This window comes from Myotis lucifugus, unplaced genomic scaffold, assembly GCF_000147115.1.
Source record: "Myotis lucifugus unplaced genomic scaffold, Myoluc2.0 scaffold_2, whole genome shotgun sequence".
Lineage (NCBI taxonomy): Eukaryota > Metazoa > Chordata > Mammalia > Chiroptera > Vespertilionidae > Myotis > Myotis lucifugus.
This window is the reverse complement of record NW_005871050.1, coordinates 21,089,419-21,116,433: the sequence shown is the minus strand read 5'-3', so window position 1 is coordinate 21,116,433 and position 27,015 is coordinate 21,089,419. Positions and strand designations below refer to the sequence as shown.

General features: G+C 35.6%; 1 protein-coding gene and 1 non-coding gene across 2 annotated transcripts in view; both read right to left on the bottom strand.

Annotated features, from left to right (window-relative positions):
* Positions 1–8,471: 8,471 nt before the first annotated feature.
* The window catches only part of LRCH2 (leucine rich repeats and calponin homology domain containing 2), a 104,553-nt gene continuing 86,009 nt past the window's right edge, over positions 8,472–27,015 (bottom strand). Inside the window, exons 15-21 of the mRNA XM_006082204.3 lie at positions 21,601–21,645; positions 19,519–19,569; positions 17,217–17,274; positions 16,334–16,446; positions 16,018–16,155; positions 15,856–15,933; positions 8,472–8,663 (exon numbers count right to left, since the gene is read on the bottom strand). Of these exons, the coding sequence (XP_006082266.1) occupies positions 8,544–8,663; positions 15,856–15,933; positions 16,018–16,155; positions 16,334–16,446; positions 17,217–17,274; positions 19,519–19,569; positions 21,601–21,645 (603 nt within the window). The 3' untranslated portion in view covers positions 8,472–8,543. The remainder of the gene's footprint in view (positions 8,664–15,855; positions 15,934–16,017; positions 16,156–16,333; positions 16,447–17,216; positions 17,275–19,518; positions 19,570–21,600; positions 21,646–27,015) is intronic.
* LOC111827276 lies at positions 19,058–19,186 on the bottom strand. The gene has a single exon (XR_002830778.1). It is a non-coding gene; the product is annotated as a small nucleolar RNA SNORA35 (small nucleolar RNA).

The window sequence follows — 27,015 nt, the reverse complement described above, 5'->3', positions numbered from 1 at the left end:
TAAAACCTACTGGATTTAATATATGAATTCAGCAAAGTAGCAGAACAAAATTGACATCCAAGAATCGATGGCATTATTACACACCAATAATGAACTATGAGAAAGAAAAATAAAAAAAAAACACCACACATGCACATACAAGACAATTCCATTTACCATTGCAACAACAACAATAAATGGGATAACTAAAAATAAACTTAACCAAAGAGGAAAAGACCTGTACTCAGAAAACTGCAGGACATTGAAAAAAAAATAGAGGAAGATACAAACAAGAGGAAGCATATACCGTGTTTATAGATAGGAAGAATTAACATTATTAAAGTGTCCATACTACCCAAAGCAATCTATAGATTCAACACAATTCCTGTTAAAATACCAATGGCATATTTCACAGATCTATAAAAAACATTTCAAAAATTTATATGGAACCAAAAAAGATCCCTAATAGCCTCAGCAATCTTGAAAAGAAGAACAAAGTTTGAGGGATCACAATACTAACATCAAACTATACTACAAAACCATTATAATCAAAACAACCTGGTACTGGCACAATAACAGGCACATAGAATAATGGAATAGAACAGAGGCCTCAGAAATCAACCCATGCCATTATGGTCAATTAATATTTGACAAAGGAGGCAAGAGCATACAATGGAGTAAAGAAAATCTGTTCAACAAATGGTATTGGAAACATTGGACAGGTACATGCAAAAAGATAAATAAAACTAGACTACCAACTTATACTATATACAAAAATAAACTCAAAATGGATAAAAGACTTGAATTAAATTGTGAAACCATTAAAATCCTAGAAGAAAACATAGGCAATAAAATCTCAGACATCTCATGTAGCAGTATTTTTGCCAATTGATACATCTTCTAGGGGAAGAGAAAAAAAGAAAAAAGTAAACAAATGGGAGTATACCAAACTAAAAAGCTTCTTCACAGCAAAAGAAATCCATCAACAAAATGAAAAGGGAACCCATTGTATGAGAGAACATATTCACCAATGATACATTGGATAAGGGGTTAATTTCAAAAATATATAAAGGACTCATACAATTCAACACCAGGAAAAAAACCCAATCCAATTAAAAAATGTGCAAAGGACCCGAATAGGCACTTCTCCAAAGAGTACATACAGATGGCCAAGAGATATATGAAAAAAATCCTCAACATCACTAACCATCAGAGAGATACCAAGTAAAACTACAATGAGGTATCATCACCTCAGGCCTGCAAGAATGGCTACCATCAATAAATCAATAAACAACAAATGCTGGCAAGGATGTGGAGGAAAAGGAACCTTTGTGCACTGCTAGTGGGAATGCAGACTGGTGTAGCTACAGTAGAAAACAGCATGGAGTTTCCTCAAAAAATTAAAAATGGAACTGCCCTTTGATACAGCCATCCCACTTCTTGGAATACATCCTAAAAATCCCGAAACACCAATCAGAAATAATGTATGTACCCCTATGTTAATAGCAGTGTTATTTACAATAGCTAAGATCTGGAAACAGTCCTAGTGACCACCAGTAGGTGAGTGGATTAAAAAGCTGTGGGACATTTACACAATGGAATACTATGCGTCTGTAAAAAAGAAGGATCTGTTACTCTTTGTGGCAGCATGAATGGAACTGGAGAGCATTATGCTAAGTGAAATAAGCCAGTCAGAGAAAGACAAATATCACATGATCTAACTTATAGGTGGAGTCTAATGACCAAAATAAGCTGACAAACAAAATAGGTCCAAATACATGGGTGCATGGAACAGACTGATATATCTCAGAGGGGAGGAGGGTTGTGGGGAATGGGAAGAGATTAACCAAAGAATATATATATGCATAGTTCATGGATACAGAAATTGTGTGGTGCAGGCCTAGGGTAGGGTGGGGGTGGCTGTGGGCAAATGGGGGGCTAATGAAGGTCATCTATAATACTGTCAGCAATAAAAAAGAAAAATAGAAAGGACTGAATAAATACAGTCAGAAATGAAAGAGGAGAAGTAACAGCCGACACCAAGGAAATACAAAGGATCCTAAGAAAATATTATGAACAACAAACTGGACAATCTAAAAGAAATGAATAAATTCCTAGAAACATACAATCTTACAAAATGGAATCAAGAAGAAACAAAATCTGAGTAGACGAATTACAGCTGAAATCGGATCAGTTATGAAAAAAGACTCAAACAAACAGGAGTTTTGTACTGGATGGCTTCAAATTCACAGATGAATTTTACCAAACATTCAAAGAAGAACATCTGTCCTTCTCAAACCCCACCCTTAAACTATTCAACCAACTGGTATTCATATATATATAGATATATGAATAAATCACTGCTCTAGGGTATAATTTTTGTTACTACTTCCTAAGCTATACAGCATTACTTTGTATTTCTTTGCATTAGAGGTGATGGAGATATCTAAACAGTTTTAGAAAATTCAATTTGCTATTTGAAAAATCTATGTATTTATATATGTACGTACCTAATCCATGTCTCATTTATGCAGATACTTGACACATATTAATGATTTACAGTAAAAAATGAATTTATTTTTTCTAATCTACTTATATAAAAACCCTGGGTGTAACATCACGGCCAGAAGCGCACCAACCAAAAGGAAGTCAGTCCGGCAGGGGTTGTCTTGGAAATGGCTTCGCCCTCCCCCAGCTGTTTCCCGGAGGATGAGGTTTCAGGCAGGAACCCGCTCTCGAAGCAGATCGTGGAAGTACTGAGTCTGGCCTTCAAACCAGACCCTGACAGTAGGGAGGAGGCAGCCCTATTCTTCACAGAATCTGCTGTTGGATAGCTTGCTGTCAGTGGCCTGCTAGCCAGGAACTCCATTCACATGCACCCCAGACCCTGACAGGAGGGAGGAGGGAGCCCCATTCCTCATGGAATTGATAGGTGGCCAGCTTGCTGTCAGGGGCCTGCCAGCTAGGAATCCTATTCACCTGCATATCTGTATAAAGTTTTAATACATTATATTAGAGGTCGTGTTGGTACTGTTTTACCCACAGTGTCTACAGGAATTGCTGCAAATTTACTTCTCGGTGGAAGCACCTTTCATTCCCAATATAAATTACTGATTCCATTAAATGAAACTTCAATTTCTAGACTCAATATAAAGAGTGAAGTTGCTAAAACTATTAAAAAAGCCCAACTTCTCATTATTGATGAATGCACCATGGCATCCAGTCATGCTATAAACGCCATAGACAGATTACTAAGAGAAATTATGAATTTGAATATTGTATTTGGTGGGAAAGTTCTCCTTCTTGGAGGAGATTTTCGACAATGTCTCAGTATTGTATTTCATGCTATGCTATCGGCCATAGTACAAACGAGTTTAAAGTATTGCAATGTTTGGGGATGTTTCAGAAAGTTGACTCTTACAACAAATATGAGATTAGAGGATTCTGCTTATAGTGGATGGTTAGTAAAACTTGGAGATGGCAAACTTGATAACATTTTTCATTTAGGAATGGATATTATTGAAATCCCCTGTGAAATGATTTGTAATGGATCTATTATTGAAGCTACCTTTGGAAATACTGTATATATAGATAATATTAAAAATATATCTAAATGTGCAATTCTTTGTCCAAAAAATGAGCATGTTCAAAAATTAAATGAAGAAATTTTGGATATACTCAATGGAGATTTTCACACATATTTGAGTGATGATTCCATTGATTCCACAGTTGATGCTGAAAAGGAAAATTTTCCCATCGAATTTCTTAATAGTATTACTCCTTTGGGAATGCCGTGTCATAAATTAAAATTGAAAGTGGGTGCAATCATCATGCTATTGAAAATCTTAATAGTAAATGGGGTCTTTGTAATGGTACCAGATTTATTATCAAAAGATTACGACCTAACATTATTGAAGCTGAAGTATTAACAGGATCTGCAGAGGGAGAGGTTGTTCTGATTCCAAGAATTAATTTGTCCCCATCTGACACTGACCTCCCATTTAAATTGATTCAACGATGGTTTCCCATGATGCCAGCATTTGTGATGACTATTAATAAATCACAAGGACAAACTCTAGACAGAGTAGAAACATTCCTATCTGAACCCGTTTTCACACATGATCAATTATATGTTGTTTTCTCTCGAGTTTGAAGAGCATGTGACGTTACAGTTAAAGTTCTAAATACTTCATCCAAGGGAAATTAGTCAAGCACTCTGAAAGTGTTTTCACTCTTAATGTGGTGTACAGGGAGATATTAGAAAAAGTGTAATCACTTTATCAGTCATTGTTTGCATCACTGTTGTTTTTATATCATGTTTTTGTTGTTTTTATATCATGTTTTTGTTGTTTTCATATCATGTTTTTGTCGTTTTTATAACATGCCTCTGTTGTTATATCCTTTTGTTACTGTTTATTTATTAATAAATTTATATATTATTTTCATATACATTTTACTAATTTCCTTTCATCTCTCACACTTCTATGATAGAGAAAGGGCAAATAGCAACATTAAAATATCTCCGCTAATTAATTCCCTTTTAATGTGCACGAATTTGTGCACCGGGCTACTAGTCTTAAATAGCCATGTATTCAAATTATGTATTTTATAGTCTGAGAAAATAGTATGCAATTTCTTTAGAATTTTTAAAAGATCACATTTTAAAGAAACTTCTCTTTTTAACAAATTTTGGTAACTTTTAAAGGATTCAATCAACAACTTTCCATCTTAAACTACTGTTGCCAGCATTCTCATAACTCCTAAACTCTGGTTTTCCAATACAGTAAGACTCTCCTTTGCTAAAACAGCTGGAGGCTTGCATTACACACTTACACACACACACACACACACACACACACACACACACACACCCCTACTTGTGGAAAATCCAAGCTATTTAAACACCATAAGCACACGGACTTTCAAAAATGTTTTAAAATGCAGGAATAGAGATCATACCTTAAGGAACAGAAGATACTGGACATTTTCAGATTAATCTAATATATAGTAATGTATCAAATGGAACTCAGTTCCTTGGAGTGCTCTGGACACTGGGATAGGTTCTTGAGAACCTTAGGACCATTCCATGTATAACATCAAAATTTACTAAAGCAAATGAACACATTTCAGAAAAGAAACCTATGGAAAAAAATTTAAGTAGCTTTTAAAATTCATTGATTGATTTTAGAGAGGAAGGGACAAGGAGAGAGAAATAGAAACATCAATGATGATCAGCTGCCTCCTGCACATCCCTCACTGGGGAATGAGCCCCCAACCCGGGCATGTGCTCTGACTGGGAATGGAACCTGACAGACCGGTTCATAGGTCGATGCTCAACCACTGAGTCATGCCAGCCGGGCAAGTATCTTTTTTAAAAACCTTGAAGCATCACCTAAAATATTGAACTATTATTGTACAGTAAATTGATATTAATGCTTGAATCACCACAAAGCCTTATTACTTAAGTTGGTCATTAGACCATCGGGATTAGCATCTAAAGACAATTCAAAATTCTATGATACACTTAGAATAGTTTTCAAACAATTTAATGCCAAATATTTGTTTATATAAGTAATACTTTAAATCTGAGACTTCAGGGTAAAACTATAAAACAGAGGCAATATTATATTTAATAATATTTACCTGAATATCTTTCTACTTTTAAGATAACAACTATGAAAAAAAGTCATTTTAATATGTGGATTACTTAAAAATTAGAATTTGAAAATAAAAGATTAAGCTTTTAATCAAATAACTTAAGGGTAATTCAATTATATACCTCACATTAAAATCTATAATAAAAATAATCACAATTTGACCTATCCTACCTTTTATTAAACTATTTATGTTATATAAAGATTCGATCTTAAGTAAAGGTGTTATTATTTTGAAAAGATATCCAAGAGAATTATTGCTTTCTAAATAAAATGTTACCTACTAAAAATAACATGATATAAATGAATCTAGACTCTTAAACAACTTGCTTTGAATATCATGTTGAAGTCTATTTTTCCATAGTAGAGAACATAGACACAAGCTATCAAATACCTACAAAAATGGATGCTGTTATGTTGAGAGAAAAGGTAGAGAGAGAGATAAAACAAATGAATTTTTTCATTCAACTTTATTTATCCACAGTTTGCATCGGTATTATACATTTAGGGTTCCATTTACTTTAAATGCATCAGAAAAAATCAATCATGATAGATCTGTGACCAATACAAACATTTCTGAATTCTTCAAAAAATTCCGTTAGAAAAGTCAATAAACTAGTATTCTGTAAAGATAACTATTAAACAAATGGTAATGCATTTTCACTCTTTATTTCAATTCTAACTTATCCAACATCACTTCTTTCTTGTGCCATACAGTAATAAAATTTAGCAGAAGTAGCTATGTACTGCATTTTTAGGGCCTAATAAAATATTTGTTTGATTATTTAACCCTCTTCAAATCACATATCCAATTCAAATAATGATAATCATTCTCAATTCAAAACTGATGAAGTAAATATATAATGACCATAAAAAATTTACAATTATTCAAAAGCTACTAAAAAAAATACATCAGAGCCTTGATACAATGTGTCCTTGGGTACTAGGCTGTGAAACTGCCTTAGAGGTGGTGCTGCCTTTTGGCACTATAGTAAATAAACTTCCATGGAATGGACTTCAATGGACCCATTCTATGTGGAATTTTGCTTTGTAGTAAAAAATGCTACAGTGGGGTTCTAGGGTAGTTTCTCTTTAAAGCAAAAATTAATTGACACATAAGTGAAATGCAATAAGGACATGGCCTATAATTTCAATGACAATGAAACAGGAAAATACTTATAAAACAATTAAAATCTAGATTGCTTAATAAGAAGAATCCTATAGCATAACTATGAAAGCAGTATGAATGATTGCTTTAGCTTTTAATGGTCATTTTCTTTGTAGCATTATCAAATTTATACAATAAAAACTAACAACTGAAGCATTCATTTGTCATTTTTTACCTTTATTACTCAAGTTTTCACTAGGGAGATTATGTTAATGAAGGTTTTTTTTTAGATCCAACTGAAAGTAGCAACTAATTTAATTTTAAACCATACAATCATAGGAACCTTTAAATTATTTAAACGCTTCAATTTGACACTTGGGGAATGTAAAAAACACATCTATGTGCTAAAGCTAAATTTTAATTATATGGCTTCATGCCAACTGATTCAAAATATTAGAGTTGTTTCTAAATCAGCCCTTATTAAACCATTTGGCACAATAGTTTTTGTCTTTTCTATATACCCTCTGAAACACCCAGGCCAACATTTTTAATAAGTTGCATACATTTTAGGAGGTAACAAGTGCAAATAATCACATATTTAAGATATGATACTTGCTTGGCTACTATAAAAGTAATTATACTAAAGGTTCTTCTATAGGAAACAGTTATTCATCACAGTAATGTTTTTGAAAAATTCCTGCACTACTACCAACGTAAATTTATCCAACTCAAAATTAAACAAAGACTTTATGTAACAGTATACTCATGAAAATATTCATGGAATGGTCTGTGTTTATTCAACATCATGTTAGTTGAGGATCATAACATTTAGAGGATCCACATATGGCCAGATTTTGAATATAAACCTATTCCTCAATTGTTGCTCTCTGATTCTGAATATAACTAAAAGCAGCACACTGATGTAATGTTCTTGAAAGTCAAGATATAAACCCAAACTTTGGCAGTTTTATAAAAATGTACTTGGTAATTAGTACTTTGCTAGTTCTCAAAAAGCTTACTGCTTTGTGTAACATTTTCAATACAGAAATAAAATACTCTTCAAACAATACATTTTAAAAGATGATTAAGTTTTGCAAAATTAAATAGCATAAATTAAGCATATTAATATTGCTTTTTGACAACATGAAATAACCAATTTAAGGAAAATTGCAATGGACTAAATAAAAAACACAAATATCACAATGTGAGGCACATTTAAATCCTCACATATTACTGACACTACAAAATCTACTAAAATATTTTAAAGTTTCACTGATTCCATTAATACATAAAAAGAAATTGCAAAAATGTTTAAGACTATAAAAGAGTCATCAATTACACAGGCACTTCACATGTAAACAATCTACAGTACAACTGAAAGTATTTTGGCAACAACCTATAATACTAAAAGAATTTAATATAAAGTCGTAATTCTGTATTCTCTACTCATTTTTTTCTAGAAAACTAAGACCAAAGATGAAAGAAATTGTATATAAACTAGAATTAGAAGTGTATTAAATAACTCAAATGTAGAATTGCTTAAATCGGTAAAAAAAAAATATTACCTTATCCAGACGTTAACTGGTATGTATGCTACATTAAAAAAGTAAACCTAATGGAATTGTTAAATTGAAATCGTATTTTAAATTTAGCATCAATTTGATTTTTTAATTTAACAAAAATTTTTAAACTAAGGCTTGATCTAATAAATTTTTAATTAGACAGTCTTATTCATGAATTTGAGATATTTGAAATAACTTCAAATAAATGAAATTTTACACTTATGACTTTTAAATGTTATATTAAGCCATAGAAAGCTGAGATGCCTTGGTTGTAGGTAATTCAAGAAGAGCCTGAACTGTGACACCAACTTTCACAAGACCTCTTTCTTCCAAAATATGATGAGGCAAACAGAGTCTTTCCTGAAAAACAAAATAAGTGGTATCTGAACATTTGTTTTTAAATAGTGCAGTAGAGCCTAGATTAGTCAAAATTGGATTTTTAAAACATGCTTTCTATAAAACTTCAAGCACAGAGCACACAATTCTAATCTAAAATATCTGTGTTTAAAAGTAGACTTTTATGGTATGGGATTATATTTTATGGGCTGTATTTGACCTGTTAATCTTATCCACCTGAACAAGTATTTTAAAGTGAGATGATCATGCTAAAATGTTTCCTAAGCTCTTGTGCTGGAGTAGAAAGAACACTACATTTCCAGCCAGGAGACGGGCCACATAATCTGAAGTATTAAAATTTCTTGAGATTCAGTTTCTTTATCCTGAAGATCGAACTGTGTGAGAAACAGAACAGTCAGTATGTGGAGGCACTCTGTAAACTGTTCAGTCCTGTACAAAATTGGTCACTCTGGTTCTACCAGTTCTGAGGTTCCATGGTATCTGATATATATAGCACTTCAGTACTTTTCTTGGCTTAAGGGTACTTCCCTCCAGCTTCTAGTGATGCTGTGCTGCTTCTTAGTTGCAATAGTCTAGAATTTGAAAAATAACAACTGCCTCCTCTTCTAAGCGCATCATATGTGTCATTTGATCTTCACAACTCTATAAGAAGTTTAGAGACAACTTTGTATTAGGTTTCATTAGCCTTCATTGATCCTCTTCTAACATCCTAAGGTTTTCCAAGGGTTCTGTGTTCACCCTCTTCTCATTTTATACTATATCCTCTCCATGGTATTGCCAAAGCATTATCAAAACTACAGGGATTAACTGGTTTATATGTACGTGTACAACATCAAATAAATTTGGTAGCTATTTTTGAAAAAACAATGCAGTCCACTGCTTCAGTTGGGACACCATTCACCTCAGGAAAACAAGTGAGTAATGAACAGAATGAGTGGCAGACAGACCAGCTATGGGCCCCATCTAGTTCATAACTGTGTTTTAGTTGGGTGGGACAGTGTTTTACAAACCTGCAAACACATTTTTAAAAAAAATCTTTATTGTTGAGAGTATTACAGATGTCACCCTTCCCCACCCCCCCCATTATACCTCTCCATCCAGTTTTCACCCCACCCAGGCCTTCCCCACCCTATTGTCTCTGTCCACAGGTAATATGTATATAAGATATTAGAGGCCCAGTGCACAAAATTTGTGCACTGGGGGGGGGGGGGGTGTCCCTAAGCCCGGCCTGCGCCCTCTCGCAGTCAGACATCCCTCTCACAATCTGAGGCTCTCGTAGTCCAGGACCCCTTGCTCCTTACCACCCGCCTACAGCGGTGTTCCCCCTGTGGGAGAGCACAGATCACCAGGGGCAGTTCCTGCATTGAGCGTCTGCCCCCTGGTGGTCAGTGCACATCATAGTGACTGGTTGTTCTGCCGTTTGGTCAATTTGCATATTAGGATTTTATTATATAGGATTAGGTCAATATTTCCCCATCTCCTTCCCTCCCCTTCCCTCTGAGATTCTTCAGTCTGTTCCATGTTTCCATGTCTCTGGTTCTATTTTACCATCAGTTTATTTTGTTCATTTATCTTTTTTAAATATATTTTTATTGAATTCAGAGAGGAAGGGAGAAGGAGAGAGAGATAGAAACATCAATGACGTGAGAGAATCATTGATTGGCTGACTCCTGCACACCCGCTACTGGGTATCGGGTCTGCAACCCGGGCATGTGCCCTTGACTGGAATTGAAATCGGGACCCTTCAGTCCCTAGGCTGATACTCTATCCACTGAGCCAAACCAGCTAGGGCAGGTTATTTTGTTCATTTAGATTCCTTATTCATTTATTTTGATTTTTAGATACAATTGTGGATAGATATGTATTTACTGCCATTTTATTGTTCATATTTTTTGTCTTCTTCCTCTTCCTCTTCTTAAAGAATACCCTTCAACATTTCATGTAATACTGATTTGGTGGTGATGAACTCCTTTAGCTTTTTCTTATCTGGGAAGCTCTTTATCTGGCCTTGAATTCTAAATAATAGCGTTGCTGAGTAATCTTGGTTGTAGGTCCTTGCTATTCATCACTTGGAGTATTTCTTGCCACTCCCTTCTGGCCTGCATAGTTTCTGTTGAGAAATCAGCTGACAGTCTTATGGACACTCCCTTGTAGGTAATTAACTGCTTTTCTCTTCATTCTCTACTGTTGATTTCCTGTAAATTATTCTTCATTTCGGTTACTTTATCTCCTTCATTTCTGACTGGTTCTTTTTCATGTGTTTGAAATTCTCAATAAGATCCTTGAAAGTCTCACTAAGTCCCTTGAAACTCTCATTAAGGTCCTTGAGCAACCTTATAACCATTGTTTTGAACTCTGCATCCAGTAATTTGCTTGCTTCCATTTCATTTAGCTCATTTTTCTGGAGATTTCTTCTGTTCTTTCATTTGTGACATGTTTCTTTATCTCCACATTCTGGCTGCTTCCCTGTTTGTTTCTATTTATTAGGTAGAGCTGCTATATCTCTTGGAATTGACAGAGTAGCCTTGTGTAATAGGTGTCCTGTAGGGCCCAGTGGCTCAGCCTCCCCAGTAACTGAGCTGGGCATTTTAAGTGCTCCCCTGTGTGGGATGTGTGCACAGTCTTGTTGTAGTTGAGCTTTGACTGCTGTTGGTATCACTGGGAGGAATTGACCTCCAGGCCAATTGGCTGTGAGGACCAGCTATGACTAGAGTGGAAGAGCTGCTATCAGGAGACACTCCTATGAAGCAGGACTTGCTTCAGTGGGGCTTTGGTGCTCACTAAGTCTGCCCCTTGAATGTGTTGCTTATGAATGTGTAGCGTTATAATCTGGTATGGTCTGAAGCTGTCCACTGGGTGCACTGGCTCTGGAGCATCCCGGGAGGTGCAAAGTCAGCCACTGCTTGGGGCCACCCAGCAGGAGATACAGAGCTATCTGCAGATAGCTGCTACTTGTATTGGGCTTCGAAGTGCCCAGATGCAGCTAAGCTGTGAAGCAGGGAAGGCTGATGGTAGTGCCAGGTCTTGGGCCTCTTATTGATAAGTATGGGGCACACTGACACCAGCTGCTGCTTGTTTGACAGATTTTAGGGAAATATGAAGCCTAAGCCAGGACAGGCTATTCATATGGAAAAGCTTGAGTGGAGCTTCAAATTGGATGGGACAGAGTCTCAGGGAATCACCAGGGTGGAGCAAACAGTGTGAGCCAGGCTCATGGAAACTCAGATATGGCTGCCAGTCAGCTCTGCAATGGGGGAGGTCGAAGCATAGGAACAATGACCTCCCAGCGAGCACCACTGTCTGGGAGAAAGCTACCCCCAAATTCTTGCTCCGATGCCAGACAATCCAGTTCCTCCACGTATGTTCTTGATACCCTCCCTCCCCCCTTACCCCCCCTCCACTAAGCCATTGCCCCAGTACTGGAGCCCAGAGCAATCAAGTGTCAGTCAGTCAGTGTACTGGCCCTTTAAGAGGAACTGCCTGGGTCTCCACCAAATCACTTAACCACAGTCCCTGCTAGTTTTTACAGCCCCAAGTTACGGGGACTTCTCTTTCCAGCTCTGGAACCCTAGGCTGGGGTTCTGGTGTGGGGCTGGGACCCCTTTCTCCTTACGGGAGGCCTCCATAGTCAAGGTATCTATCCCAGTTTAAAAATTACCACACGTGGGTGTCGGACCAGTCAATTCCGTGCCTCTGCCCCATCCTACCAGTCTCAATGTGCTTTCTTCTTTACTTTTCTAGTTGTAGGACTTCCATTCAGCCAGATTTCAAGTGGTTCTGAATGATAGTTGTTCTGTATTTTAGTTGTCCACTTAAAAAAAAAATCCAGTGTTTCTTGAAATACTAGAAACCTTGGCAGGATTGGACCCCTATTCCCAAAAAATAACAACTATATCCTCCATCCTGATTATTTAAAAAAATGTACTTTCTGCCAAGATCTCTCTACTGAACTCCAGATACAAATGTCAACTTGATAGTCAAATGGATGTCAACAGACATATCAAAATTAACGTGTCCATAACAGAACTACTTCCTCACTAAATTAACTTATCCTTCTATACCTGTGAATAATATACTGTTTAATCTCTCTTAACATAAACCTGAGAACCATAATAGTCTTCTCTTTCTTCTTTACTCCAATTCCTTTACACCAAATACTATTGTAATATTCCATTTATCAAGAGTTCTCAAAAACTATCTTTTTTATCTCCATTTTCACTGCAGCATTAGTTGCTCTCCTAATACTGTGCTTATTTATTCAAATAACCACTGAAGTATATATTAGAGAAGAAAATAGGTTTCAAAATCAATGACTTTAGCTCGCACCTTAGAAAGTAGAAAAGAGCACATTAATCTAATGGCAAACAGAAAGAAAGAAAGAATGATGAGAGAAAAAATAAACAGAAAATAATAGGAAAAAAGTCAATAAAACCAAATACAGAAGATTTTTTTAAAAAATCAATACACCTCTAGCCAGATTTGTCAGAAAAAAAGAGAAAATACACAAATTTCCAATATCAGAAATAAGAAAATAGAGATTCTATAAATACTACAGTAATAAATAACTTTATAATAAGTTTGGCAAACTAGATGAAATGGACAATTTCTTTGAAAGACAGAGTACACCAAAGTTCATGCAAGAAGAAATAAAAAAAAACAGAATAGCTCTACATCTATTAAAGAAATTGAAATTTGATCATAGATCTAAATGTAAAATCTAAGATTATAAAACTTGTAAAAATAAACATAGGAGGAAAACTTTGTGACTTTTATTTATGCAAAGATTTCTTTAGTTTGACACCATGATAAATTTTACATCAAAAATATGTAAAGCTGTTCTTCGAAAGATACTACAAAGAATAAAATGACAAGCCAGCCAGGCCAATGTGTCTCAGTGGATTGAGCATCATCCCATGCACCAAGAAGTCACTGGTTTGATTCCAGGTCAAGACACATGCCCAGGTGGTGGGCTCAATCTCCAGTGTGGGGCAGGCAGGAGGCAGCTGATCAATGTTTCTCTCTCTCTGTAATCAATAAAAACATTTAAAAAAAAGACAAGCCAAAGACTGAGATATAAAGTTTGTAAATCATACATCTGATAAAAGCCTTCGAAATCTCAAACTCAATAAGAAAACAACCCAATTAAAAAATTGACAAAAGATTAGAATACTTCATAAAAGAATTCATAAAAATTCAAATAAACCCTTGCCTGTAGCTAGAGTGTTTAGAAAATGGGAGTTGACTGATTCCTCCATAGCCCACCGTCCTTATGTAGAGGATAGGTGAGGCACTAATACTGCCCTAGAACAAGGTGTAGAGAAAAGACAATGGTACGTTAAGGAGAACAGTATTTGTAAGACCTTTTCATGTACCCTCCTTGCCAAATGTGTCATGAAAGTGTCTGTAATATGTTGGACTGGCTTTTCTTTCATGTAAAAGAAAAGTATCCAAGTTAAGACGGTGGGTTCTGGAGTTAGACTACCTGGGTTCATAGCATGGTTCCAGTGTTTACTAACGGTGTGACCTTGGACAAGTTCCCTAACCTCCTGGTGCCTCACTTTCCTCATTTGAAAACATGCATTCATTCAATAAATGTTCATTAAGAAGTCCTCCCCCGAAAAAGTCTTATAACGAAAATGGAAAAACAGAAAAATGTATATAATACAATATCATTTGGGAACAAACCTTCCTAATTTTTTATTTTCCCACTAAGAGGTGAAGAATAGAAAAAAAGAAAGAAACTAAAATAAAAATGGTTAAGAATTAAAATTTTAAAACATGTCAACCACAGAGAAGAGATAATTAGAAGAGAATAGGATATAGTTTCAAAATTACATAGCAATTCAACTGGTTCTCTACATATAAATTATATTTATTCACTTGAGAAAAGAGGTTAAAGTGGAATCTACAGACTAGACTATTATGAATGACACTGTTGAAAATAGAGCTTAACAAGCCCAACTCATTATATAAGTGTATCAAATAAACACATTATAAATCTTAAACTTACACATTTATTATATGTCAGTTATGTCTCAATAAAAATAATTTTAAAAGTTAAATTTTAAAAAGCACAACTAGATTGTGATCTGCTAACAATGTCATGTCCTCTCAAAAGTCAGTCATGTTGACGTTAGGCTTATCAGATTTTCCAAAAAACAATATTTTGCTTATTCATTTTCATTCTACATTGGCAATATAGCTTTGTTAACTTTATAGTACTGCAACCATTACGTGAAACATAAGCCAATTCCTACAAATTTCGTCCAGTGAGAAATTATCATAGTGTTACTAAGATTTCCAACTAGACATTCTAAATAAAGTTTAAAACATTGTTCACCTTGCCTGGCTGGTGTGGTTCAGTGGTGGAGAATTGACCCATGAACCAAGAGGACACTAGTTGGATTCCCAGTCAGGGCACATGCCTGAGTTATGGGCTCAATCCCCAGTAGGGGGCATAAAGGAGGCAGTTGATTAATGTTTCTCACTCATCGATGTTTCTATCACTCTATCCTTTTCCCTTCCTCTCCCTAAAATCAATAAAAACATTTTTTAAAAATAAAAACGCCATTCACCTTGAATACAGAGTGGATAGAGCGTCGGCCTGCGGACTGAAGGGTCCCGGGTTCGATTCCGGTCAGGGGCATGTGCCTGGGTTGCGGGCACATCCCCAGTGGGGGATGTGCAGGAGGCAGCTGATCGATGTTTCTCTCTCATCGATGTTTCTAACTCTCTATCTCTCTCCCTTCCTCTCTGTAAAAAATCAATAAAATATATTTAATAAATAAATAAATAAATAAATAAAAACGCCATTCACCTTGAATACAGATCTCCTAATCAGAGTCTGTTATTGTGCAAAGGAGTCCAAATGTCCTCCAGCAGGAAAAATGATAGCAGCAATAATCAAAACCAAATTGTAATATGGCCACTAAGTTAAGTTTATTCAATCATGTGTATGATGAGTCAATTTTCCCATATATGCAGCTGTTTTCTAAATGACTTTCAAAGCAGCTTTAAAACATTCATTAGAGAGCTGCTATAGTGAAAGCTGGAACTCAGCAGAAGGTACCAATGGAAGGTAATAATTTTCATGTTTAAAGAGCACTATTCATTCCTGTTGCGAAGAATAAGAACCCCAGTACGCATGTAATAAATTAATATTTAAATGATTATTTTGTTAGAAAAAAACAATTACCTGTGAAACACCCAACTTTTTACAAGCATCAAGAAAATTTTCTACATTTCTTCGACATTTTGCCATGCTCAGTTTAGGCTGTAAAGTAAGAAAAAAAAAAAGGTGTATTTTCAGGCATATTTATCTTCCTTTAGAGAACTAAAAATTGTAGACAAATCTTACCACAGCTGGTGATGGCACATGAATACTAGCTACAGAGCGTGGCCTTATATGATTGGCTAAATGGCAAAGAACAACCCCATCCATCAGTGCAGCTCCAATGTCATCAGGCAAAATTACTTTCAACTTGGATTCGAGATTCTACAAAGAAATGGGTATAAATCACAGATATTCTACCTAAATGTCTTATATATTTATATTATAAATCATGATATAATCCAAAATTTTAAAGAGCATTGAAAAGAAAACCCATATATAAATTATTAATTTTTCAAGTTAAACCCATTCAAAGTAGATCTGAAAGGTCAATCTGACTCACATTGCGAAGTTGTCGTATTTGCTCTCTTTCTTCCCGTAAATGTTCCATCTTTCTTCTCATTGTAAATCCAGGATCTGCTGCCCCGTATTCTTGGCGAGATGAGCGGCTAAAAGCTATAAAAACAGAAATTTCCTAGCTTATTAAAAAGCTAATAAGAAGGATCAACCATCGGTAGGAAAAAGAGGCATGATAAAAAGAATCAATGCAGAATTACATAAAACGCTATTACTTATTAATACATTCTAAATAGATTTTACCAAATATAATTAAAATCTACTTATCTGCATAATTGAAAGCAACAGGGAAGACAAATGTAACGATTTCTACCACCTATATATGTTCTTATTTAAACAGACTATTACATTTTTAGAAACTTATGATCCAGGTCAAAAATTATTCAACATAAATCAGCCTTTATTATCTTTAAAGAAAAAGGAAATTATTCTTGAAGGTCAATACAGTTATTCAGGAATAAAAACTATAATTCAATACCTTGCCAAGTAACATGGATCCATTTTCTTTTGGGCTTGCCAAATGCGAAAAGATCCCTTTTTAAAACCACAATATAATGGTGTGCTATAATTTCAAACAGTGTTTGGTCTGCTGGCAGAGTGGTCATTCTAATAGCAGTCACAGAAGAGTAGAAATAAGACTGCAGTATATCTAAGGCAAAAAGCTGAGGTTTCAGGAGCTTGAAGGTAAAGAGGAAGAAAGAAATGGGGAATGGGAATTGGAAAGACAAATAAGGTTAAGAGAAAATTACTTTTAGGGGAGGGGAAAGAATCTATGTGTACTTAAAACTATGGAATCAAATCCCAGTTAAGTTTGGAAACTCTAGTTTCACATATAACCAATAAATTGTATATGCGGAATATATATTTACCTGATCTTGGCTTCAAGCCAAAAGGACCATGTGAAAAACCATCAGTTCTATCATATTCCTAAAAACAAAAAACAAATAAAACTTCTTTCAAAATAATTAAGACCGTTATTCATATCCATTTCAATTTTGAAAAGTATGTTTTTGCATGATTAGTGAAGCAGAAAAGGTCAAATGCATTTCAATTCAAATTGATAATTTCACTTTTAAAAGATGTATAAATATTTGCTAATTGACCTGATAACATAAGCCTTTAAATACTTCTCTCTCATAGTGTAAGTAAAATTAAAAATTAAATTACTGAATTGTATAAAATAAAGATACTACTTTTGAATAAATAACAAATTAATGTCTCCCCCCAAATGAAGTAAACATCAATGAAAAGATGAGTGAAATTAGCAACATTTACTCAGTATCCACCATGGACTTGACACTTAGTGGATAATATGAGGCAAATCTACACATTCATACTAACAGGAGTTGCAGAATGATAGATGATAAATTATTATGTCTTCTATTAGAATGTACATTGCTTCAAAGTGCTTTCACACAGTTACATGCTTGGAAAGAACTGTGGCATACTTTTAAAAATCTGAACTTGGAGTCAGAAAGCTTAAGCTAAGTCTTAAGCAAAACATTTAATTTCTGTGACTGTTTCTTCATCTTTAAAATGGGGTGTTGTGAAGATTAGCTGAGATAACTAAAAGGAAGCCCTTTGTAAATGTAAAGTGGTAAGATAAGGTCATTTTAGGAGCATCATATTTCATTTGTGCAACAACTGTGAAGTATATAGAGTCTGGGCTTCAGTCACTTCTCTACCATTTATTGACTGGAGTCTTTGGGCAAAGTTATCAGTCTCTTCAGCTATAAAATGATGAGGCTAATACCCAGCTCATAGGATTGCTCTTAAGTTCAAATGTATAGGCAAGCCTTTGTTAGTAGTAAAGTACTATACTAATATATCTTTTGTCATTTTCCTTTCACACATGAAATTGAAGCAACCAGAATTCTGCTGATTCTGTGTATTTTCTGATTAACATGTGATATACAGTTCAAGCTGAATGTCAGTTGAGCTACCAAAACACATGCTCACAAACCTCACAGTTTGCCTTCATTCTTTTGGTTAAAATATTATGAATTCCCAGACAAAATTTTATTTATCCAAATGCAAGCAAAATGTATTATGTAAACAATATGATTTACTTGAGAAAACTGGCACTAATACTCTGCCTGTAAGCACTGATCATAAAATCACAAAGCAATCAGGCAAATAAGTAGTCACTTATATGCTTACATTTGTTATAACTGAAAGTAAAAGACTTACAAAAGCATATGACAAAGACTAATTTTAGGATATCCTAATTTAAATTATTTTCCAAAACAATGTAAATCATTTTACCTATCATATAAATAATTTAGAAACATGTTTATAAAATTAATGTCCAAGTCTATTTAAAAGTTTTACAATTCAACTCATCCAAAACAACAAATAATCCTAGCTTTAAAAAATATTCAACACTAACTATATAAAAAAAATACTACCTAATTAACCAAAGTTATATGGTGAATTTGGATCATCCAAACATTTAGACAGAGTCCTGAATTCACCAAATGAGTGCATGATCATTTATTTACTAATGTCAAAACATGTTTAGAAGACTAAATAAAGTAATCTGAAGTAGAAGAGATACTGTTTGGAATTTTAAAAACTTGCATCTTGTTGCAAAGCAATAGGTTTAGCTAAATTAGAATCAACCATTCAAACCACCAGAGTATTTGGTTGAGATCTCACAAACTTTCATCTGCCCATCCTCCCCATGCAACCCAGTCTATGATGCTAGGAAATGTGTATCCTCCTGTCGATAGGAACAACCCACTGCAGGGATGTTTCTCGTGGAAAAAGGAAGTTTCTCTTGCATTGCTTTCAGACCTAATTGGCTATGAGAAAAACCAAAGGTCATTGCACAATGCTACAGTACTTTGCAAATTTAAAACTTTAAAGTTGTTTCTATAATTTATTTCAAAATATGGATTAATTATACAAAATAAAAATTGTATATATCGAATGCTTTTCTCTGATCCATAAGCATTTCCCTATGAGTAGCTTATTATATTTATTATGAATATTTATACAAAAATATGGTGGTGCTCTTAGAATTCTTTATAGGCTAGGTTTGTACAAATTAACCTAGATGGCTTTCTAAATTATGGGTGAATAAATTACATTGTAAAAAAAAAAAAGATGAGGTTAGAGAGAAGAGACAAGAAAGAAACTTATGTACACATATAAAAACAGAACTTGTACCTCAGATGATACTGGAGATTGTGGTGACATGTTAGCATTATCACTGTCTTGCTAAAATATAAAAATAAAAAGATGAAAAATGAAATTAAAACATGAATGATAATTTAGACATATAAAAAGAAAACTGAAAATTGATCAACTGCTACAGAAAATCTGGAAAATACGGTCTACCACCTTACTACTCCAAGTGTGGTCTCTGAACCAGCAGCAGCCGCATCCTCTGAGAACTTGTTAGAAAGGCAGAATCTCAGGCCTCACCCAAGACCTACTTAATTAGAATCTGTATTTCAATGAAGTGATTCATAAGCACTTTAAAGTTTTAGAAGTGCTATCCACTCACATAATATTTCCTATAAATTTATTTCCTTTATATATCACAAAAGAAAAACCTTTTCATATTTCTTAGAAAAGATCCATATGTTAAGATAAATTTCTGATGGAAAATGGCATTAATATGTTACAATCCAAGGCAAGTGCATGAAGACATGCAAAAATTCCATCACCCCAAATAAAAACATTTACCTGGAAAAATATGTGTAGCTAATATAGGCTTAAAAATAATCACAAAGAATTTAATTGCATAAAGTAATATTAAGTAGCCCATGTTTTTTGCATGACTACTACCAACCAAATACAAAAATCTTAACATTTAATCTTGAATACGCACACCACACAGGACATTTATTCACCATTCAACAAATGATTACTGACTACTTACTATATGTCAGGTACTGTGCTAGACATTAGAAATACAGAAATTTAGTAAAATCATCCACTCAAGGATCTCTCAGTCTAGAGGGAAAATAGATTCAGTCATATAGGTAATACAACCTTCTCTCAGTAAAACGAAAGAGCTTTGAATGGCATATTTTGAGGCACAGATAAGGGGCAATTGGAGAGATGGCGGCTGTGGTTGAGAAAGGCACATTTCCTGAGTAACAATAAGAACTGAGTAGGTGTTTACCAGAAAAAGAAAAGAACAGCATTCCAAGAGGAGAGGACAAAACAAAGACACAGAAGCAATGAATGAAGAGTGCAGAAAGCTTTTGAGCAGTTCCCTATTTCTGGAGAGTAAGGTGAAAGGAGGGCAAATCGGGATTTGAGGCTGATATAAGCAGGGTCTTGACTAAGGACTTAGAATTTACCCTCTAAGTGATGGGGAGACATTGAAGCTTTCTAAGCAAGGGAATGCCCTGATCATATTTGTGTTCTTGAAACCATCATTGTGGCTGCAGTGAGAAAGGACTGGAGGAGCAAGGGACAGGTGAGCAAGGATGCTAATGCAGTAGTAAAGGCAAGAAATGATGAGGGCCTGTGCCAGGACAGAAAGAGCAGATGTGCAGGTGGGGGATGTATTCAAAATATTTCAGTATAAAAAAAGTATGTCTTGATAACTGATTAGATATTGAGGCAGGCAGGACAAAGTGGATAAAAAATATAAAGGGACAGGGAGAACAGCCAAGCTGAATCACTAGAATTCAGCGTTCAGCAAACGTTTTCTGTGTGATTCCATTTCATAAAATTAAAGGAGTTTTCAGAAGCCCTGCCAAGAACCAACATGAAATTAACTACCAATACCTCCAAACCAAATACACAAAGCTTAAGTATCTATGCAATGAGACTATCATTTGAAAAATTCTAGGCTGCTGCATAGCTTAAAATGGTGGGGTAAAAAAATTTATAGTAATGCACAAACTGTAGAAATCTACTAGTAAGTTTAAATGTAAAACAGAACACAGAATTTGTGGAAAGAGATTAATAAATTCCAAACAAAGCTCAATTGACCACTAGGTTGATTTAGGAAAATGTAAAAATTTTGAATTCCTGAATTTCAATTTCAAGATGAATGTTAGAATTCTAAAATTAAACTATTGGAATTACAGGAATTATTGGACATACAGATATTATATGATTAAATTAGTACTTATATGATGATGCTCAGTTTTTATTACTGGAGAAAACCCAGGCATTAAATCATTACAAAGACACTGAAAGATGGATTACATTTTACTCAGACTGAGCCAACTACAATATGAAAAGTAAACATTTCAAAAACTTGGTAATATTACCCTCTTTTCTCACCTCATCATTTTCATTGCCACTTGAACTCTTCCTTGATGATTTATACTGAAAAATATTTAAAACACATACTTTAATTTTCCTTGAACATGGGAATTCTCTACTAGTAAATTATATGTGAGGTTTATTCATATTTTGCTATTTTTATTAAATTATGTGATATTAAGTTTAATTACATAACCAGTTTAAATGGTCCTACTACTTACTAATAGCTAACACATACAGTACTTTCTATGTGCAAGGCAATGTTTTAAGTATTTTATGTATATCAAGTAACAATTCCTCCCTAAACCAATCCATTTTTCATTCATTCAGTTTTTCAACCCGAGGGTTGTCTTAAATCCTCTTTTTTCTTAATCCACTAAGTCATCATGTCACTTGTTTTTATCTCAGACTTACTTTTGAATTCTCACAACTATTACCCTATTCTAGCCCCCATTATCTCATATTTAGTCTGTAATCTCACCATTTGAAAACATCATCTATTATCAAGAAACCTACTGATTTCAGGTAAAAAAACAAAACACCACCACTACATTAAATGTATATATTGAGTATATAATAATAGTAATAGTGATAATAGCTAACACTATGCCAGCACTTACTATATACCAGGCACTAATTGAAATGTCTTACATGTCAGACACTGATTAATGTGTGTTACACTTATTAACCCACTTAATTTTAGTAACAACTCTGAGGTAAATACTATTGTCTTCATTTTAAACTTAGGCATAGAGGTGATATGGTCAATACCAAAAAATGCTAGTATGTGAAAAGTGCTTCTTAGAATCACGGATATACAAGTATGACAACCACTAGTGCAGTGGTTCTCAACCTTCCTAATGCTGCGACCCTTTAATACAGTTCCTCATGTTGTGGTGACCCTCAATTTCATTGTTACAAATTGAACATAATTAAAGCATGGTAATTAATCACAAAAACAATATGTAATTATATATGTGTTTTCCGATGGTCTTAGGCGACCCCTGTGAAAGGGTCGTTCGACCCCCCACAAAGGGGTCGCGACCCACAGGTTGACAACCACTACTGTGTTCTTACTTCTGATTCCTCACCACCACAAATAATCTTGCAAATCAGTGCAGATTAACCTTCTCCAAACACTACTTGTAACTCATGTCTCTTCTGTTGGAAAACCCTACTAACTTCTGGATTATGTCCAAATTACTTTGCCTGGCATTCGAGGTTGTATTTAATGGCCCCATTGACTTATGCAGCTTTATCTTCTATAATTCTCCAAAAAACAGATAGCCCACCTGGTAGCTCAACCACAAATTGGGGGCTGAGCAGTATTGGGGGTTACAAATACAAACCTCCTCTGTCTCCACTGTCTCTCTTGTGATTTCTATCAGGGTACTTGCTCTTTCCAGCTGATCCCAGACAAAGCTACAATATGTTTTCCATCCAATGTTCCAGAATGCCACTGAATGGAGTCTGCAATGTGTGAATAAATCCATTTGCTACCCCAAGGTATGATCCCCACTCATGTCACTTATTCTTGGTTTTATTCTACTCCAACAAAACAATGACATTTGGACAGCAGACAATAGGACTCCAAGATGGCATCAGTCATACCGGCAAAGAAGAAACCCATGGATGTCAAAATAAGGGAGCTGCCAAGCTGGAAACTGATGCAGGATTTTACCCCGAAAGGCACTGTTGGAGTGTTTCTAAGAGGTTACTATCAATTGGTATTGCAAGTATGTCAATATGAAGAAAAGGAGCATTACTGAGGTTTTCTATTATGCTGGCAGCTTAGGTACTTTTCCACTACTGCCTTTCTTACAAGGAGCTCAACAGCGAGCATCTACTCAAGTATCACAGAAGAAGGCCCAGTGTGGAGGGCAGAGTCTGCATTCCTGACCATGGCTTTTTTTGCTGGGCACCCCTGATCTCTGCTAAATGCTTTCATATTCTAATTGAGAATTAACATCCAATAATAGATGATTAATACAAAACAAAATAAAACAAAACAAAGGGACATTTGAGTGAATAAGCTAATATTTATGAAGTGTATACTCTGTGGCAAGTGCTACTCTAAGCACTTTACATTAAATTATTCAATAGTTATAACAATCCTGTAAAAAAAAAGATACTATTCTAGAAGCCCAGGTTCTTAACCACCATGCTATATGCTTCCATCTCTAAATCCTGAATAATTAGTAGAAATTTACCAGAAATGAAAGGGCTAATGGGATTCCCAGAAAAAGAAAAGCACAAAGAAATAAAAAAGCTCAGCCTCTGCAGAAAACAAAGTAATGTGACTAACGAGGGAAGTGAATTGTGACAGGAAATAAAACCTGTATGGCCCATGAAATTTTAAAGCTGTCCAAACTTTACGTTATTAATAATGGGAGCCAATAAAGAAATTTAAGTCAGGAATCTCTCAAAAGCTGTGAAACTAGAGAAGGGAGGGAGCATTAAGAAGTTATTACATCTAACTATTTTTTAAAAAAGAAGTTATTGTAATTACCCAGACACAGAAGAAAAATGAGGATTTCAACAAAAGCCAGGGTAACTGAGATGGAGAAGAGGTGATGAATTGGAAAAAAAAAGATGTTCAATTAACATCCCGGTGACCAATTAGGCGAGGGGATGAGAGAGGGAAAGATGAGGAGGACTGAGGTATAAAGCTTAGACAATAAAGCAGATAACACTACCACTAACAAAAATAAAGAATAAAGCCCAGCCGGCATGGCTCAGTGGTTGAGCGTTGACCTATGAACCAGGAGGTCAAGGTTCATTCCCAGCCAAGGCACATGCCTAGGTGGCGGGCTCCATCCCCGGTGTGGGGCGTGCAGGATGCAGTCAATCGATTTTTCTCTCTCATCATTGATGTTTCTACCTCTCTCCCTCTCCCTTCCTCTCTGTAATCAATAAAAATATATATTTTAAAAAAGAACAGAAAGGAGCAGACCTGGCTGGTGTGGCTCAGTTGGTTGGGCATGGTCACGTGCAATGATAGGTTGTGGGTTAGATTCCCCATCAGGGCACATGCCCAGGTTGCAGGCTTGATCCCATAGCGGATATGAAGGAAGCAGCCAGTCGATGTTTTGGCTTTGTTTTTTGGTTTTCTCTCCTCTCTCTCTCTCTCTCTCTCTCCCTCCCTCCCTCTCCCTTCCTCTCTCTAAAAGTCGATAAAAATATATATTTTTTATTTTTTTTAAAATAGGATAGAAAGGAGGAGCAAGTTCCATGATGAAGGGCCAGGAAGGTGAGACATACTGAATGTGAAATACGCGTAGGGCACCAAGACAATTAGAAACAAAGGTTTGGAGACCAGAAGAAGTTCAGACCCAGATGAATATAAGAAACATCTGGAGTCATAAAAGTTTCACAGAGTTTTTAGAGTAATAAAAAAAGAATGAGACCTTAAAGAGCAAGCAGAAGGAAAGTTAGATAAGAACATCAAAAAGAAAAGACAAATCAGGGAAGAATAATGTGAGGTACAAACCAAGAAAGGAGTTTCAAAAAGAAGGATGTGGTCATCACTGTCAAATGCTACACTGGATTTTGCCTTTAGTAGGTTAATGTGAAGAGATATGGCAGTAGCTGAAAGGGGAATCTGGGATAATGGTAGAGATCTGAGATTATTTCTGAGACGGAAGGTAGTAAAAAGGACATAGAAAAATGAGCGGATAATTGATAATGGAAAGAAACAGAGGATGATGCAGTCAATAACTTAAATAACAAGACTTTTATTATTGTTACTTAACTACTATTCTAATTTAAAATGCCTGTTATACATGAAAACTTAGAAAGACGCTACTAAGTTGTCATTACTGTACATATTTAAAGGTCCAAAACCTAATATATACATAGCTTTGAAAATATTCTATAAGGCTAACTTTTTACTAATTCTACTCAGCTGTCCTCGGTTAATATTAGTCTGAATAACTGAAGTTTTATTACAGCCAAACTTAAAAACCACAATAAAGGCCTGTTCAGAAACAGGACGGTCAGTTCATCTCTGAAGCTTACATTAATTTCACAGGAAAGATAGTAAGTGTGCACAAACTCTGACTCAGAATAAAGCAGATTATTTCACAAGCCCACTTGGCTTCCTTATTCCATTATAAAAGTAACTATGATCATAAATATATATATGTGTATATATACATATATATATAGTTAGTCTTTAAAGTAAAATATTATACTATATTTATGAAATTAGATGTATTTTATGAGTCACTATAATGTTTTGTCACAATGAGAGTAGGGAAGGACATGTAATGAGAATAGAGCCACAGTTGTCCAATACTCACCTCACTAACTACAGATAAGTTTTCTTACAGACCCTGGGAAAATGGAGGATGAAACAAGGCTGTAAAAAGATAAGATGCCTCAATGGTTCCATTACTCCAAAAAGAAATACATTTTTGAACACAGGACACCCTTTGTTTGGTTGCTGCATCTGGACCCTGACCCCCTCCAGGAGTTTTTCTCAGGAACGCTGACCATTCTCCAGTCCCAGGAACGGGCTGAGCTGTGTGTAGGAAGATTAGCCACCTTGTTTTCAGACTCTGAGCTCCTGAAGGCCGGACTATAGGCTCTACCCTTCCCTTTCCATGTTACACTTGCAGCTCGCACCTGCACGTAGCTATCTTCTCCCTCGTGTGTGTATATAACCAGCCAACTGGCAAGGGAGGGTCAGAGCTGAATTTCCAAGGTGCCTGACTGCTCTCCCAGATTGCTGGCAGTATTAGAATAAAAGCTCATATATGATTCAACCCTGTCTCTGCTTAATTGGCTCAAGTGGTGACAGGCAGCCCAGACCCCTTGGTTGTCCGGTTACATAATTTGGCGACTCTGCCGGGACCTCCAGCGGGATTTCTTCTGAGGTGAGTACTGGCGATCCTGCTTGCTGCGGGGACTGGGGGGTTCCTGGGGCTGAAATCGGGACTTTTTTACTTGCAACGCTGTCAGGAAGTTTCCTGTGGAGTCCACTGTCAGCTCCAGCAATCCTCGTCCTCCCACCTAAGTTGAATCACGCATTTTTTGTAAGAGAGCAAGAGGAATCAAGTGTGCTTACATAGCACGGGAAGCATTGCTGCTTCTTGTCTGGGCTTCTTTGTAAGGAAGCATATACTGCGTAAGGCATGCATTTACTGGGTGAGCCTGATCAGGTCCTGGTGGCAAGAGACCTCCAGCGGTCCTTGTCTGGTCTCCGAGCCCTTAGTCTGATCCGCTCTGGGAGGAGAGACATTGCTCTGCTGCTGTGTTTTGCTTTGTTTTTTAAACGCAGGGCATTCTGAGGTTTCTGTGACTGGACAGACAAAGAGTATGGTCTAAAGCTCTTGTCTGTGTTTGTGCGCGCCTGTAAATATTGAACATAGAGTGTCTCTGTTGATTGTTGCTTTGTGTCTCTTTGTTGTCTAATTTAATTTAAAGATGGGG